This window comes from Scyliorhinus torazame, chromosome 2 (genome assembly GCF_047496885.1).
Source record: "Scyliorhinus torazame isolate Kashiwa2021f chromosome 2, sScyTor2.1, whole genome shotgun sequence".
NCBI classification, from domain to species: Eukaryota; Metazoa; Chordata; class Chondrichthyes; order Carcharhiniformes; family Scyliorhinidae; genus Scyliorhinus; species Scyliorhinus torazame.
Window position 1 is genome coordinate 270,375,543 of NC_092708.1, and position 14,577 is coordinate 270,390,119.

Consider the following 14,577-nt stretch of genomic DNA (forward strand, 5'->3'; position numbering starts at 1 on the left):
GCATCTGAGATGTCACAGATGCCCCATGCGCCTGGGCAGCTTTAACCTGGACCAGGCCCACCAGGATGCCCAGGCTGTTGGATTTGCTGCCACCGCTGGCATGCCCCATGTTCAGAGACTAATTGATGGCATGCATGTCGCCCTCAGAGCATCAGCTCAACAGGACGTTTCCTTCATTAACAGGAAGGGGTTCCACTCCCTGAACATGCCGTTGGTGTGCGATCATGCTGAATATCATGCATTACTGTACATGATACCCAGGCAGCATGCACAACACATACATCCTGGCACACTTCGAGGTTCCCAGCACCTTTGAGGCACTCCTTCAGGTGAGGGGTTGGCCAATGCGTGACAAGGCTTACCCGCTGAGGTCATAGCTGATGGCGCTTGCGTGGAGGCACCAGACAAAGGTGGAGAGGTGTTATAATGATGCTCACTCAGCACAAGTGCTGAGTGCCATTGGGAGGTGCTTCGGGCTCCAAAATGTGTGCTACTGCTGCCTGGACGGCTCTGTGGGGGCTCTCCAAACGGTCTGGCGCATCGTACTGGCCTGCTGTGTCCTGCACAATATCGCGCAGCAGTGGGGCAACAAGCTGGAGGAGGGGGCAGAACGGCAGGCCTTATCGGACAAGGACAGTGTCCAGGATGGTCCAGGCGAGGACCCAGAGCTGGCTCAACAGGCCGAGGAACAAGTCCTTCAGAGCTGCAGAACGAGCAAGAACCTTATCAGCACCCGATTTTCTGACAGTGGCCAAAAACCGGCAGCTTCATTGCCATCGTGCCCCCCCACCCCCAGCCTTCAGTCCCTTCGCCCTCACACCCCCCCCATTTTCCCCTTCGCCTTTCATCCATTTCCACAACCACAGCTCCCCCTCCCCCTTCCGAGGGTTATCTCAGCATCACCATGGAGTGCTGGGCCTGGGTTGGCAACATCAGCGCAGCTTCTGCTGGGACGGAGGACAATGATGACTTGCTGCAAGATGAGCTCTGATGCTTCTCATTGTTTGACAAAATTTGACTCCTGCCTTTCAGAAAACATACCACAGGCCGCCCGGATGATCCCGGATTGTGCGATGGGAACTCCTTCTCATGGGGGAGTAAGATTTGGGCTCTAAAGTTTCACAGGGGATGTTGAAGCGGCATGGTGGCACAGTGGTTAGCACTGCTGCCTTACAGCACCAGGTTCAATTTTGGCCTCGGGTGACTGTGTGGAGTTTGCACGTTCTCCCTGTGGGGTTTTTCCGGGTGTTCCGGTTTCCTCCCAAATATGTGCAGGTTAGGTGGATTTGGCAATGCTAAATTTCCCCTTCGTGTCGAAAGGCTGTCTCACACTGCGGCTCCCAGGTCCTGTCACTTCTCGGTGAGGGTGGATGCCTGTGGAATATCCATGGGTTTGCTGCACCCTGAACCACCTCCCACTGACACAATCCAAGACCCAGCCCAGCCTTCACACCCGTGGGACAGAGACAGATCAGACTGGTGGTGGAAGTGCTAATGGTGCATTTTTACAGTTTGTGTCCCCTTCCCCCTGACTGTGTTCAACTACACCTGTGCCAACTTATGTGCCATCTATCTTTCTGATGTTCCGTGGCCTCCCGCTCCTTCTAGGTGTTCCCCCGGGTTGCACATCAGGGAGGAGGCAGCCTGCTGCTTATCTCGCCATCTGCCTGTGATGCCCCCGGCCTTGACCTGGATGGGCCCAGCCAACTTTCAGGTATCACAGGTGACAACATGTTATCTTGTTCTGCCCGCTGCCCAGCAGATGTGCCACTATCAGGAGGGCGACATGCCGAAGAACTGAGTGTTCCAGCGACTCCTTTGTGGGAGGCCCTGCGATGGGCCCCAACCTTTCCTCCTCCCTCAGGGTGCTCGCTGGCCCCCGGGCTACTCTATGGTATGGAGGGGCAGCCGAAGTGAACTCCGGAGGCCTCAACATCTGACGTTGCCAGATCTGGAGAACCATCCCCATCTGAACCATGGTGTCCATGCCCTCATCCATGGTTCTCTGTGACTGGGATATATCCCTCAGCGAGTGAACCATGTCCCTCACTGCCTCAGTCATTTCCCTCTGTGACTCATTCAGCGTCCGGCCAATGCTCTCGATGCCCTCAGCCATGACCCTTGAGTGGGCCACAGCAATGTGCACTGCACCTGGGACATATCCACCTGTGCTGGGCTCTCCTGTCCTGCTCCTCAGCCATGGACGGCACAGTGTGACTAAGCCTTGGACATAATGACACATAGCTCTGACATCTTGCCCCAGGCCTTCCACCACGGCACTGCCCTTTTCGTGTTGGCCTGGGTGCCACGCAATGTTGGCAACATCTCCTGCGCCTGAAGATGCTTGGACTCCTCCAATTGTACTTCTGGCTCTGAATCTTCAAATGCACCAGTGACGGGATAACCTTTTACATCCGTCTTGGGGGTAGATGTTCCCTGGGATCGGGCACCCCTCCGACTGGCCGCTCCCTCGGGAGTCCCTGCCTCCACCCGATGTGCTGCAGCATGTTGTGGTGCTCACCGGTGACCCTGGGTGACCCAGGAGCCTGATCACTAACAGTATCCACCGAGGTGATAGTCTCTACTCTGGTGGATGGTGCTAGTGAAAGCAGTGCCGGGAAGCCGGTGTCTTCCGGGGACATCTGCTCTGAGGTGTTTTGAGGGTCTGGAGGGAGGCTGCAACCCCGGATGACCCAGCCTCGTCTGATCCTGAAAGACAAAGGACATTGGGTCAGCTGTCGGGAAGGACCGGGCTGTGGGAGATGAAAGACTCACTTGAGATAGGACCTCTGGATGAAGTTGCACTGAACTCTCACTTCTTTAATGCATGCTGATCTCCATGTCAGCCACAGCTCGCTCCTTGGCCTCCCCGTGAGTTCCATTGCCTTTCTTCAAAGGGGGTGTGGGCCCGTATCTCGGGCATACCCCGCCCGTCTTCTGATGCTCTCTTTGATTATGACCCGCTTCATCCTTGGGGACACAGAAAAGAAATATTGAGATGCCAGCACACCAGGTTGGGGGGGTTTGAGCTAGTGGACAAGGCACCTGGCCAAAGAGGGCAGTGCATGTGTTGGGAGTTCCTGGAGGGTGGGTTCTGAGGGACATGCTGCTGGCAGAGTGTTACTGGCATATAAGGGTTTGGGGGCAGATGTCAGGGGTCCAGTACAGGAGTGATTTCAGGGTCAAACATGCGGTTACTCACCCTAGCAGCTCGAAGGAGGTTGTTCCATTTTCTTCCTGCATTGCACGCCAGTCCTCGGTGAAGCTGCCAGCACTCACTGCATCTGCCACCTCATCCCAGGCTTGATTCATTACAGTTGGCTGGTATCTCTGCATCACCCTGGGGAAGAGGGTGTTCCTTCTCTCCTCAATGGCGTCCATATCCGGTGGACGTCTGCATCAGGGAAGCTTGGTGCAGGCCTTCTTGCAGCCATCGTCTTGGGCGGAATGAGAGTCTGGGGTGAGTGGAGTGCTTAAAAGCCGCTCCAACTTGTCAGGCTAACAATGGGATTCCCAACCCCAGTGAATCACTCGCCTGGGGAATCGGGACTCAGGTGGGATGTACGTGGGCAGCCTGGTGGTCCATTTGTGTAATTGGAATCGGGCCTCCCTAGTGCTCTAAGTGGCAGCGGGTAAATGTTCCAAATCTCCACTGCCAACGGCAGGAGCACTTATAGCACTAGTAGTTTAGTCGGGCAGCATGGTCGGCACAGGCTTGGAGGGCCGAAGGGCCTGTTCCTGTGCTGTACATTTCTTTGTTCTTTGTTGTTGTTCTTTGTTATGTCTCTGAACCAGAGAATCGCGCCCAGGGTGGTGGGTTGTATTTCTAGGAGAACTGAGTATAATAAAAAGCATACTATCGTTTCCGCGCATGAGACCTGGGACAGACCGCAATTATGGAGTAGACAGTCTAGTTTGGATTAACTCCCATTGTTCTTAGTTATCAGGATAGGGCAAAAGATCTGAGACTCAACACTTCAGAGGAGTGTAGATGTAAGGGTGATCTGACTGAGTGTTATATGGTCTGATGAATGATTAGAATCTGCTCAAGTTGAGCTCACTCCAGTTAATGAGGTTTGGAAGGACTACGTTCTTCATAATTCAAGTTGTGTAAAGTCAGATCCAGGTTAAGTGTCAGTTGATGGTTCATTTCCCAGAGAATAGTGAACCTCTGGAACAGGCGATAGACTGTTTCTAGATGGAGCGGAGATACATCTTTGCAGGAATTAGCAGGGCCAAAGAGCACAAGAGAATTTGGTGGGGGCAGACTAAAGATACAAGATGAGTGGAAACAGTTTCTGACCAGTTATCCCGGCAGAAAGATTTTCATACACCCATTTATACAACCCTAACACTGGAATTTACCACTTTGGACAAAGGTACGACCCAGGCTTTGAACTTTTAAGTATAGCAACTGCACTAGACATGGGTCTCTCTCCCTCTCCTAAATCGAGCATTTATGTGTGTTACATATTTATACACACTAACCAGACGGATTTACTCCTTCACATGCAGCTTGCTTCCTTTAATTGATCTTATAAGTGAGAGATGTTTGTGTAAAGAGGTTTCCCAATATCAGCATCAAACTTTCCCAGAGTGTGACAGGGCAGCTTAAATGCAGAGTGAAGCTTCCCCTCCCCACCACACACATTATGCTTTGACTCCAACTATTTTAATATACTCCACTATTCAATAATCACCTCCCTGATTAAGCACAGATTCTACAGAGCTGCCCGTGAGTTAGTTCTCTGAGCAAGCTGGCCAAACTAAGAAGAGGGTAAATCTGCACCTGGTAAGAACTAGGCTGGGCTTTCTAAAACTCACCTTGCATGGGGCCCCTTTCTAGCCAATGGATAGAGGAGACTTCGATCCCAGCAGCCTGGGGTGGATGGAAGACCAGAGGTGAAAAGAAACAGTTTGCCTAATTCATTGTGTTAATCTACTCTTTCCCACTTAGCTTTTACAGAGATCACAAATTGAGAATAGCTGCTAAAGGTCAAGGGCTATGTTATGGCAAAGCAGGACCTCCTGTTTACATCACATCAGGAATTGGAGGAATCTTTGAGAGTCATGTACTTATAGACGGTCTCACGGAAGCGCCGATCTCTGCTCAGCTTCCTGGCTGTCTCCTTCAGCTCCTCCATATTTTCTTCCCCTTCACCTTGGGGAACGATTAAAGAGTGGGAATTGGGCACTGAAACAAAGGTGCATATGGAAGGTGAGTGAACTCACGCATCACTGACCGGCTAATAGTCCCAGCTGCTTGCTCAAGCTTAATGAGGAGCTGTTTATAAACAACAACTATAACAGCTTTGATGCAGAATTATATTGAAATTACAGCCCTGAAACAGGCCAATGCTGGAACTTCATCTCTCTTTACCAACATATCCTTCTATCCCTTTCTCCCTCATGTCATTATCCAACCTCTCCTTAAATACTTCTATGCTATTCACCTCAACCATTCCCTGTGGTAGTGGGTTCCACTTTCTCACAGTTCTAGGTAAAGAAGTTTCTTCTGAATTGTCTATTGGATTTATTGATGCTTATCCTACTTTATGGCCCCTACTTTTGGACTCCCCACAAATGGGAACATCTTCTCAAGGTCTCCCCTAGCAAACCTTCTCATTAGCTTAAAGGCCTCTAGCAGGTCACTCCTCAGCTTTTTCTTTTCTAGAGAAAGGAGCCCCAGTCTGGTCAATAGGTATAACAAAACATCCCAAGGTGCTTCACAGGAGCGGTGGCAGACAGAATTGGACAATGCATCTAGTGAAGAAAGGCTCAACATAAAGTGAAACTTGTTGATGCCATGGAAATGTTCAGATGCATTTGAGAAGCCAGTCTGAAGCAGATGGTCCTTTCCTTATCGTTCTTCAGCACTAAGTTTAAATGTACCAGTGTCTTGTCTTCCTCCTCCACACGCAGGTCTTTGAAAACCTATTCTAGCTAAGGCCATTCTAATCAGTAACATCCATGAGTCTGTGCTCAGTTAAGTGGCAGGGTTCTCAGCTTTCCCTTGGGAAGGGGCGGGGGGGCAATGATACCGGAATGGCTGGAGCACTTTCTCCTGATAGTTATGACATGGCCCTACTGCTGGAATTGTGCATGTGAAGACGTCAATGGGGAGTCATGCTTGACAAGGATCTAACTGTAAGTTGGGAGCCTAACTGATATCCCACTGCACTCATCATGACGTGCTCACCGTGACTTGCAGACTTAAGTTGGGTTGCCAACTCTATTTGAATTTATTCCTGAAGGATTTATCACACGACCCACTCCCTCATCTCCTAAACTGGTGACCTGGCGTGGAGCCCCTACCCAAACATTCTTGTCATTGGCAAATTAATCCTCATGAACCCTACCTTCCCGCTCCAATTGGAAAGTGAACAGAGTCTTTCTTAGCCAAATGGGCAGTTCTTGACTCTCAGCCATTCTCCCGTCTCTAAAATTTTATAATCAATAGTCAAAAATCTTTAAAGGAAGTGAAAAAAAAAACTACTTTTTTAAATGCCGCTCTGGTTTTCTACTAGGATTGTTTACAGTAGTGTCCCGAAAGGATTCTTCAATTCCTGGAGAGTCCAGGACAATCCAAGAAAGTTGGAAAGCCTAGGATATGAATCGTGTATGCCTTTCCCATGTGAGACACAATTAGGACACCGAACGCAATTTTATGGAACACGTAAACTTTTTAATCCAGAGGGTGATGGTAGTCTGCAACCAGCTGCGAGAAAGGATGAGAGACCCTTGAGGCATCTAAGAAGTATTTCATAGAATCTCCTCAGTCCATCGAGTCAGCACTGACCCTCTGAAAGAGCACCCCACCTAGGGTCAGGCCCCCACCATATCCCCGTAACCTAACCCAACCTTTTGGACACCAAGGGGCAATTTAGCATGGTCAATTCACCTAGCCTGCACATCTTTGGACTGTGGGAGGAAACCGGAGCACCCGGAGGAAACCCACGCAGACACGGGGAGAAAGTGCAAACTCCACACAGACAGTGACCCAAGGCGGAATTGTACCCGGGTCCCTGGCGCTGTGAGGCAGCAGTGCTAATCACTGTGCCACCGATGTGCACTTGTGATGCCAAGGGATACAAGGCTATGGGCCAAATGCTGGAAAATGGGATTAGAATAGTTAGCCGGCTTTTTTAGACTGGCATAGACACAATGGGCCGAAGGGACTTTACTGTGCTGAGGACCTCTATGACTCTACGTGGGTGGAGTTTGGAAATGCCTGACTCACATTTATCATTGTCCAATTTTGCCAGAGATTTTAAAGATTGCTTTGTTGTATAGTGTGGGAGGAGGATATCTTCCCCAGCCTCCACAGAAAAACCGTGAGCCAGTACCAGCTTGGCCCTGGTTATGTACCGGCCCTCTCCGAGATCAGGGTGCCATTTAAAAATGGTGTCCCAATCTCTTGCTACACTGAGGAGTTCCAGCGAGTGGAGCATCTATGTGTAGAAAACAGGACTACGTACGGTGTCAGCCGCACGTTCCCCGCTGATGCCCCTTATCAAACTGGGGGTGCATCAAATAGCGGGGTTTCTTGGCGATGCCAGGAAATACGCGGCTAAACGCGCTAGCTATGGGACTTTGTTGCCATTTAGTTAAGTTGCGCCCCCTGTCTTTCAAATGAGCTGTAAAACTGTGGCTCCGTCTGCCCTCAGGTACACATGAAAAATCCTGAGGTCATGAAATGCACTACAGAAATACAGGTCTATCTTTCTTTAGGTATTTGCCCAATGGCACTGGATCTGTCCATTGGGAAGCTGACTGTGGAAATATACCATGCAGGCAGCACGGTAGCATTGTGGATAGCACAATTGCTTCACAGCTCCAGGGTCCCAAGTTCGATTCCGGCTTGGGTCACTGTCTGTGCGGAGTCTGCACATCCTCCCCGTGTGTGCGTGGGTTTCCTCCGGGTGCTCCGGTTTCCTCCCACAGTCCAAAGATGTGCAGGTTAGGTGGATTGGCCGTGATAAATTGCCCTTAGTGTCCAAAATTGCCCTTAGTGTTGGGTGGGGTTACTGGGTTATGGGGATAGGGTGGAGGTGTTGACCTTGGGTAGGGTGCTCTTTCCAAGAGCCGATGCAGACTTGCTGGGCCGAATGGCCTCCTTCTGCACTGTAAATTGTATGATTGTATGATGATTTCCAGCAATGTTGTAATTCCATCTGCTGGTGGAAAGGCAGCAAAACACGCAAAGGAAAAATCACCCTGACTTCCTGCAGCACCATCATGTGGTGGTATTCCAGCATCAGTCAATGCAGCAAGGATGGATCAGCGAGAAAAAGTCAAAAGGAACTTAATAGCCAACAATTATTTATTTATTTTTAATTTTAAAAAAATAAAAATTTTAGAATACCCAATTCATTTTTTCCAATTAAGGGGCAATTCAGCGTGGCCAATCCACCTAGCCTGCACATCTTTGGGTTGTGGGGGCGAAACCCACGCAAACACGGGGAGGATGTGCAAACTCCACACGGACAGTGACCCAGAGCCGGGATCGAACCTGGGACCTCGGCGCTACTCACTGCGCCACCGTGCTGCCCATAGCTAACAATTTAAACAAAGTGTTGTTGGGTGGTGATACATGCTCATTAAAAGGACACCTCACCAGAATTAAGTTCGCCCACCAGTTAGAAATGAGAACATTCAATTTTACAACAGCATTACAAGTGGCATGCACCAGGCCAGCTAAACTTTTTCCAGGATTAATTTTGAGGTGCCACTGCTTTTGTCTTCTTTGGGGAACATCTGGAAATGCTAGCCTCGCAGATGCACATTTAACGAGCTGCCTAGCGTACGATCACGCATGGTCAGCCATCCCCACCCCCAGCAGAAATCATTGCCACTCCCGCACCCGCCACCAAACCTAGACTTTCACCCTGTGTATCTGAGTCAGGGTGTAGCATTTCTGTGTTGGATGCAACATGGGTTGGCTGAAGGTTTCCCATGCCATTCCTATTGGTAGCTAATCTCGGTGTGAATTTGTTAATTTAACACCACCATATGTGCACCTCAAGGTAAAGGTTTTCCTCCAAGCATTGTTTCATCAGGTACCAGGCGTCAGGAGGAGACAAGAATGGCAGTGCGCAGTTAATGTGGTTTGAACTTCCCACAGCTCTTCACTGGAATATTATCAAACAAAATTTGACATTGAGCCATACAAGAAGATATTAGTACTGGTGACCAAAAGCTTGGTCAAAGAGGTAGTCTTGAAAGAATATTATAAAGAATGTGAGAGAGAGCGAGAGGAGCAGACGTTTGGGATGGGCATTTGAGAACTTAGGAGCTTGGTAGCTGAAGCACAGCCAACATTGGTGTGGTTAAGGTATTCAGTGATGCTGAAGAGGTCAGCGTTAGAGGAGCTCAGAGAATTCAGAGAGTTGTAGGGCTGGAGTAGCATCAGGAGTGGATCCTTCAGACAGAATTGTATTAATAGAGGAGGAGAACGTGGCAGACAAGATTGTATTAATAGGGGTGGAGGAAGAGGCAGCCAGAAATATATTAATAGAGATGGAGAAAGAGGCAGTCAGGAATGTATTAATACAGCCAGGAAAAAGTGGATGGACAAAAGTTATGCAAAGACAGACTCAAAGATGAATCATGAGTGAATCAACATGACAGTCAGAAATGTTGAGCAAATAAAGTGTGAAAAGTCAAAGAACGTCTTAGGGATGAATGAGAGATGAAAAGCCTTGAAAATCCAGGCTTTCAGTTCTACTGAATTCCAAGTCTCAGCAGTGAACAGATCATTCCACATTACATGACATAGAACTTATAGCACAGAAACAGGCCATTCAGCCCAACTAGGCCATATTAGTGTTTGTATTCTACATGAGCTTCCTCCAATACCTCTTTATTGAACCCCATCAACAAATCCATCTCTGTGTTTCTCCATCATGCACCGATCTTGTTTCCCATCAAATGCATCTGCACTACTCAGCTCTACCACTCCACATGGTAGCGTTGCTCATATTCCAACATCTCACTTGGACAAAGGTTTCTTCTGAATTCCTGATTGAATTTTTTGGGGGAAATCTTATATTTATGAGCCCCCTAGTTCTACAAATGGAAACATTTGCTCTACATGTTTCACCCCCCTCAATTAGAATCATACAGCGCAGTGGGTCGGTAGGGCCTATCGTGCCTGTGCTGTGCCTCCAGAACTCACTAAATGTGAAATGCATTGTGAGGTGTTGAAGAGATCATGCAATTAAAATAATTTATTCTCCCTTTAACTATCTCTGCAACCCTTCATATTACCAAATACATTTACATCCACAGAACTCAGATTGGTTTGTCCCCAGCAAATGAACCAACACTTGTGTCTTCCAATCAGTCCATGCTCTCTCCTATCAAGTAATCCCTTCTAACTTCTCGAGGGAAGCTAATGTAATGGGGTAATTGCCTGAGAGACCAACCCCCATTGGCTCCCAATTTTCACAGTTTCAATTTGCTGAAGACCCAGCTCACCGGTACCAAAGACCCAATAGGTTGCTGCAATATATCAAACTCTTTCACATCTTGTCCAAGGAGAAAGACCAGCAATGGGAAGAATAGGCAATGAAGACATGTTTAACCATAAATTACTCAGCATCGCATTCAATAATGTCCTGAGTTTGCAATCACCACAATGTGATGCAGTGCTGCATTTGACAAGGAACAAGTAAAGTTGAGACACAATTGTTTCTTCCAATTGAGATTACGATTGTGCGAGACATTCTGTCGCAGCTTAATGGGCTGAGCAGCCTTCCCCTGGCACAGCACGATCCAAAGAACATAAAACCGCAATTGGAGATTCACGGGTTCAAGCACAAGCATTCGCGTCAAACATCCATGCTTTCTTGTTCCCCTGGCGCGGGCTGTCAGAGTTTGGAAGCCAAGTGTCCTCTTCCCCACTTGTTGGCGGGTGATATTCAGCAGTGGATTTCAAATGCCACCTGCTTCACTGGTGAGAGCCACCGTGGATTGAGCTGTAATAGTTCTGCTCCGCCACTCTCTGCAACTCGTGTCTTATGCCTCCGCTGCTATCCTCAGTGATCGAAATCTGCCGCATGCTGAAGGAGAGAAAGATGGCGACTAGCAGAGATGTCCAATAGAAGAGGCCCATTAGACTCGATTCAATTACCAAATGCAATTCATCGATAACCCAGCCTGTGGGCTGAGGCAGACCTGATATCACCAAAAGCATTCGATGCAGCTCCCACCCCCATACAACCATGTTTGGGGTCAAGGAGCTCAAGAAATACAATCCAATCCAGCAGCTGTGCTGCAGATAATTCCAGCACAATACAGCCAGTGTGCACTGGGGCAGTGAATACGCACTGGGGTGGGGAGGATGGAGCGCGAATTGGGGGGGGAGCGATCGAGCGAGCCTGAGGAGTGCGAGCTGCGGGGTGGGGGGGCGAGAGAGAGAATGGAGCATGATCCAGGGGGAAGCAGGGGAGTGAGGGAGGAGTGCAGACTGCAGGGGGGTGGGAATGGAGCATGAACGATGGGGAGCGAGTGAGCGCGAGGAGTGCAAACTGCATGGGGGAAGGGGGAGAAAGTGTGAACTGCGGGGGTGGGGGGGAAAGAGTGCGAACAGCGGGAGGGGGAGATTCCGACTATCGAGGGGGTAGAGAGTGAAAATGGGGGGGAGCGAGGGATGCAAACTGTGAGGTGTGCAGACTGTGGGGGGAGCGAGGAGTGCGAACTGCGGGGGAACGAGGAGTGCGAACTGCGGGGGGAGCGAGGAGTGCGAACTGCGGGGGGAGCGAGGAGTGCGAACTGCGGGGGAAGCGAGGAGTGCGAACTGCGGGGGGAGCGAGGAGTGCGGACTGCGGGGGGAGCGAGGAGTGCGGACTGCGGGGGGAGCGAGGAGTGCGAACTGCGGGGGGAGCGAGGAGTGCGAACTGCGGGGGGAGCGAGGAGTGCGAACTGCGGGGGGAGCGAGGAGTGCGAACTGCGGGGGGAGCGAGCAGTGCGAACTGCGGGGGGAGCGAGGAGTGCGAACTGCGGGGGGAGCGAGGAGTGCGAACTGCGGGGGGAGCGAGGAGTGCGAACTGCGGGGGGAGCGAGGAGTGCGAACTGCGGGGGGAGCGAGGAGTGCGAACTGCGGGGGGAGCGAGGAGTGCGAACTGCGGGGGGAGCGAGGAGTGCGAACTGCGGGGGGAGCGAGGAGTGCGAACTGCGGGGGGAGCGAGGAGTGCGAACTGCGGGGGGAGCGAGGAGTGCGAACTGCGGGGGGAGCGAGGAGTGCGAACTGCGGGGGGAGCGAGGAGTGCGAACTGCGGGGGGAGCGAGGAGTGCGAACTGCGGGGGGAGCGAGGAGTGCGAACTGCGGGGGGAGCGAGGAGTGCGAACTGCGGGGGGAGCGAGGAGTGCGAACTGCGGGGGGAGCGAGGAGTGCGAACTGCGGGGGGAGCGAGGAGTGCGAACTGCGGGGGGAGCGAGGAGTGCGAACTGCGGGGGGAGCGAGGAGTGCGAACTGCGGGGGGAGCGAGGAGTGCGAACTGCGGGGGGAGCGAGGAGTGCGAACTGCGGGGGGAGCGAGGAGTGCGAACTGCGGGGGGAGCGAGGAGTGCGAACTGCGGGGGGAGCGAGGAGTGCGAACTGCGGGGGGAGCGAGGAGTGCGAACTGCGGGGGGAGCGAGGAGTGCGAACTGCGGGGGGAGCGAGGAGTGCGAACTGCGGGGGGAGCGAGGAGTGCGAACTGCGGGGGGAGCGAGGAGTGCGAACTGCGGGGGGAGCGAGGAGTGCGAACTGCGGGGGGAGCGAGGAGTGCGAACTGCGGGGGGAGCGAGGAGTGCGAACTGCGGGGGGAGCGAGGAGTGCGAACTGCGGGGGGAACGAGGAGTGCGAACTGCGGGGGGAGCGAGGAGTGCGAACTGCGGGGGGAGCGAGGAGTGCGAACTGCGGGGGGAGCGAGGAGTGCGAACTGCGGGGGGAGCGAGGAGTGCGAACTGCGGGGGGAGCGAGGAGAGCGAACTGCGGGGGGAGCGAGGAGTGCGAACTGCGGGGGGAGCGAGGAGTGCGAACTGCGGGGGGAGCGAGGAGTGCGAACTGCGGGGGGAGCGAGGAGTGGGAACTGCGGGGGGAGCGAGGAGTGCGAACTGCGGGGGGAGTGAGGAGTGCGAACTGCGGGGGGAGTGAGGAGTGCGAACTGCGGGGGGAGTGAGGAGTGCGAACTGCGGGGGGAGTGAGGAGTGCGAACTGCGGGGGGAGTGAGGAGTGCGAACTGCGGGTGGAGTGAGGAGTGCGAGCTGCGGGGGGTGTGAGGAGTGCGAACTGCGGGGGGAGCGAGGAGTGCAAACTGCGGGGGGAGTGAGGAGTGCGAATTGCGGTGGAGTGAGGAGTGCGAACTGCGGGGGGAGTGAGGAGTGCAAACTGCGGGGGGAGTGAGGAGTGCAAACTGCGGGGGGAGTGAGGAGTGCGAACTGCGGGGGGGGGAGTGAGGAGTGCGAACTGCGGGGGGGAGTGTGGAGTGCGAACTGCGGGGGGAGTGAGGAGTGCAAACTGCGGGGGGAGTGAGGAGTGCGAACTGTGGGGGGAGTGAGGAGTGCAAACTGCGGGGGGAGTGAGGAGTGCAAACTGCGGGGGGAGTGAGGAGTGCAAACTGCGGGGGGAGTGAGGAGTGCGAATTGCGGGGGGAGTGAGGAGTGCGAACTGCGGGGGGAGTGAGGAGTGCAAACTGCGGGGGGAGTGAGGAGTGCAAACTGCGGGGGGAGTGAGGAGTGCGAACTGCGGGGGGGGGGAGTGAGGAGTGCGAACTGCGGGGGGGAGTGTGGAGTGCGAACTGCGGGGGGAGTGAGGAGTGCAAACTGCGGGGGGAGTGAGGAGTGCGAACTGTGGGGGGAGTGAGGAGTGCAAACTGCGGGGGGAGTGAGGAGTGCAAACTGCGGGGGGAGTGAGGAGTGCAAACTGCGGGGGGAGTGAGGAGTGCGAGCTGCGGGGGGGGGGTGAGGAGTGCAAACTGCGGGGGGAGTGAGGAGTGCAAACTGCGGGGGGAGTGAGGAGTGCGAATTGCGGGGGGAGTGAGGAGTGCGAACTGTGGGGGGAGTGAGGAGTGCAAACTGCGGGGGGAGTGAGGAGTGCAAACTGCGGGGGGAGTGAGGAGTGCAAACTGCGGCGGCCGGGGGGGGGGGGGGGGGGGGGGGGAGTGCGAACTGCGGGGGGAGTGAGGTGTGCGAACAGCGGGGGGAGTGAGGAGTGCGAACTGCGGGGGGAGTGAGGAGTGCGAACTGCGGGGGGAGTGAGGAGTGTGAACTGCGGGGGGAGTGAGGAGTGCGAACTGCGGGGGGAGTGAGGAGTGCGAACTGCGGGGGGAGTGAGGAGTGCGAACTGCGGGGGGAGTGAGGAGTGCGAACTGCGGGGGGAGTGAGGAGTGCGAACTGCAGGGGGAGTGAGGAGTGTGAACTGCGGGGGGAGTGAGGAGTGCGAATTGCGGGGGGAGTGAGGAGTGCGAACTGCGGGGGAGTGAGGAGTGCGAACTGCGGGGGGAGTGAGGAGTGCGAATTGCGGGGGGAGTGAGGAGTGTGAACTGCGGGGGGAGTGAGGAGTGCAAACTGCGAGGGGAAGTGAGGAGTGCGA

At 53.3% G+C, this 14,577-nt stretch overlaps 1 protein-coding gene across 1 annotated transcript in view; it reads right to left on the minus strand.

Moving 5' to 3' along the window:
• Positions 1 to 860: 860 nt before the first annotated feature.
• Positions 861 to 14,577, minus strand: part of plekhd1 (pleckstrin homology domain containing, family D (with coiled-coil domains) member 1) — a 154,699-nt gene continuing 140,982 nt past the window's right edge. The window contains exon 13 of the mRNA XM_072487334.1: positions 861 to 5,194. Within this exon, the coding sequence (XP_072343435.1) occupies positions 5,043 to 5,194 (152 nt within the window). The 3' untranslated portion in view covers positions 861 to 5,042. The remainder of the gene's footprint in view (positions 5,195 to 14,577) is intronic.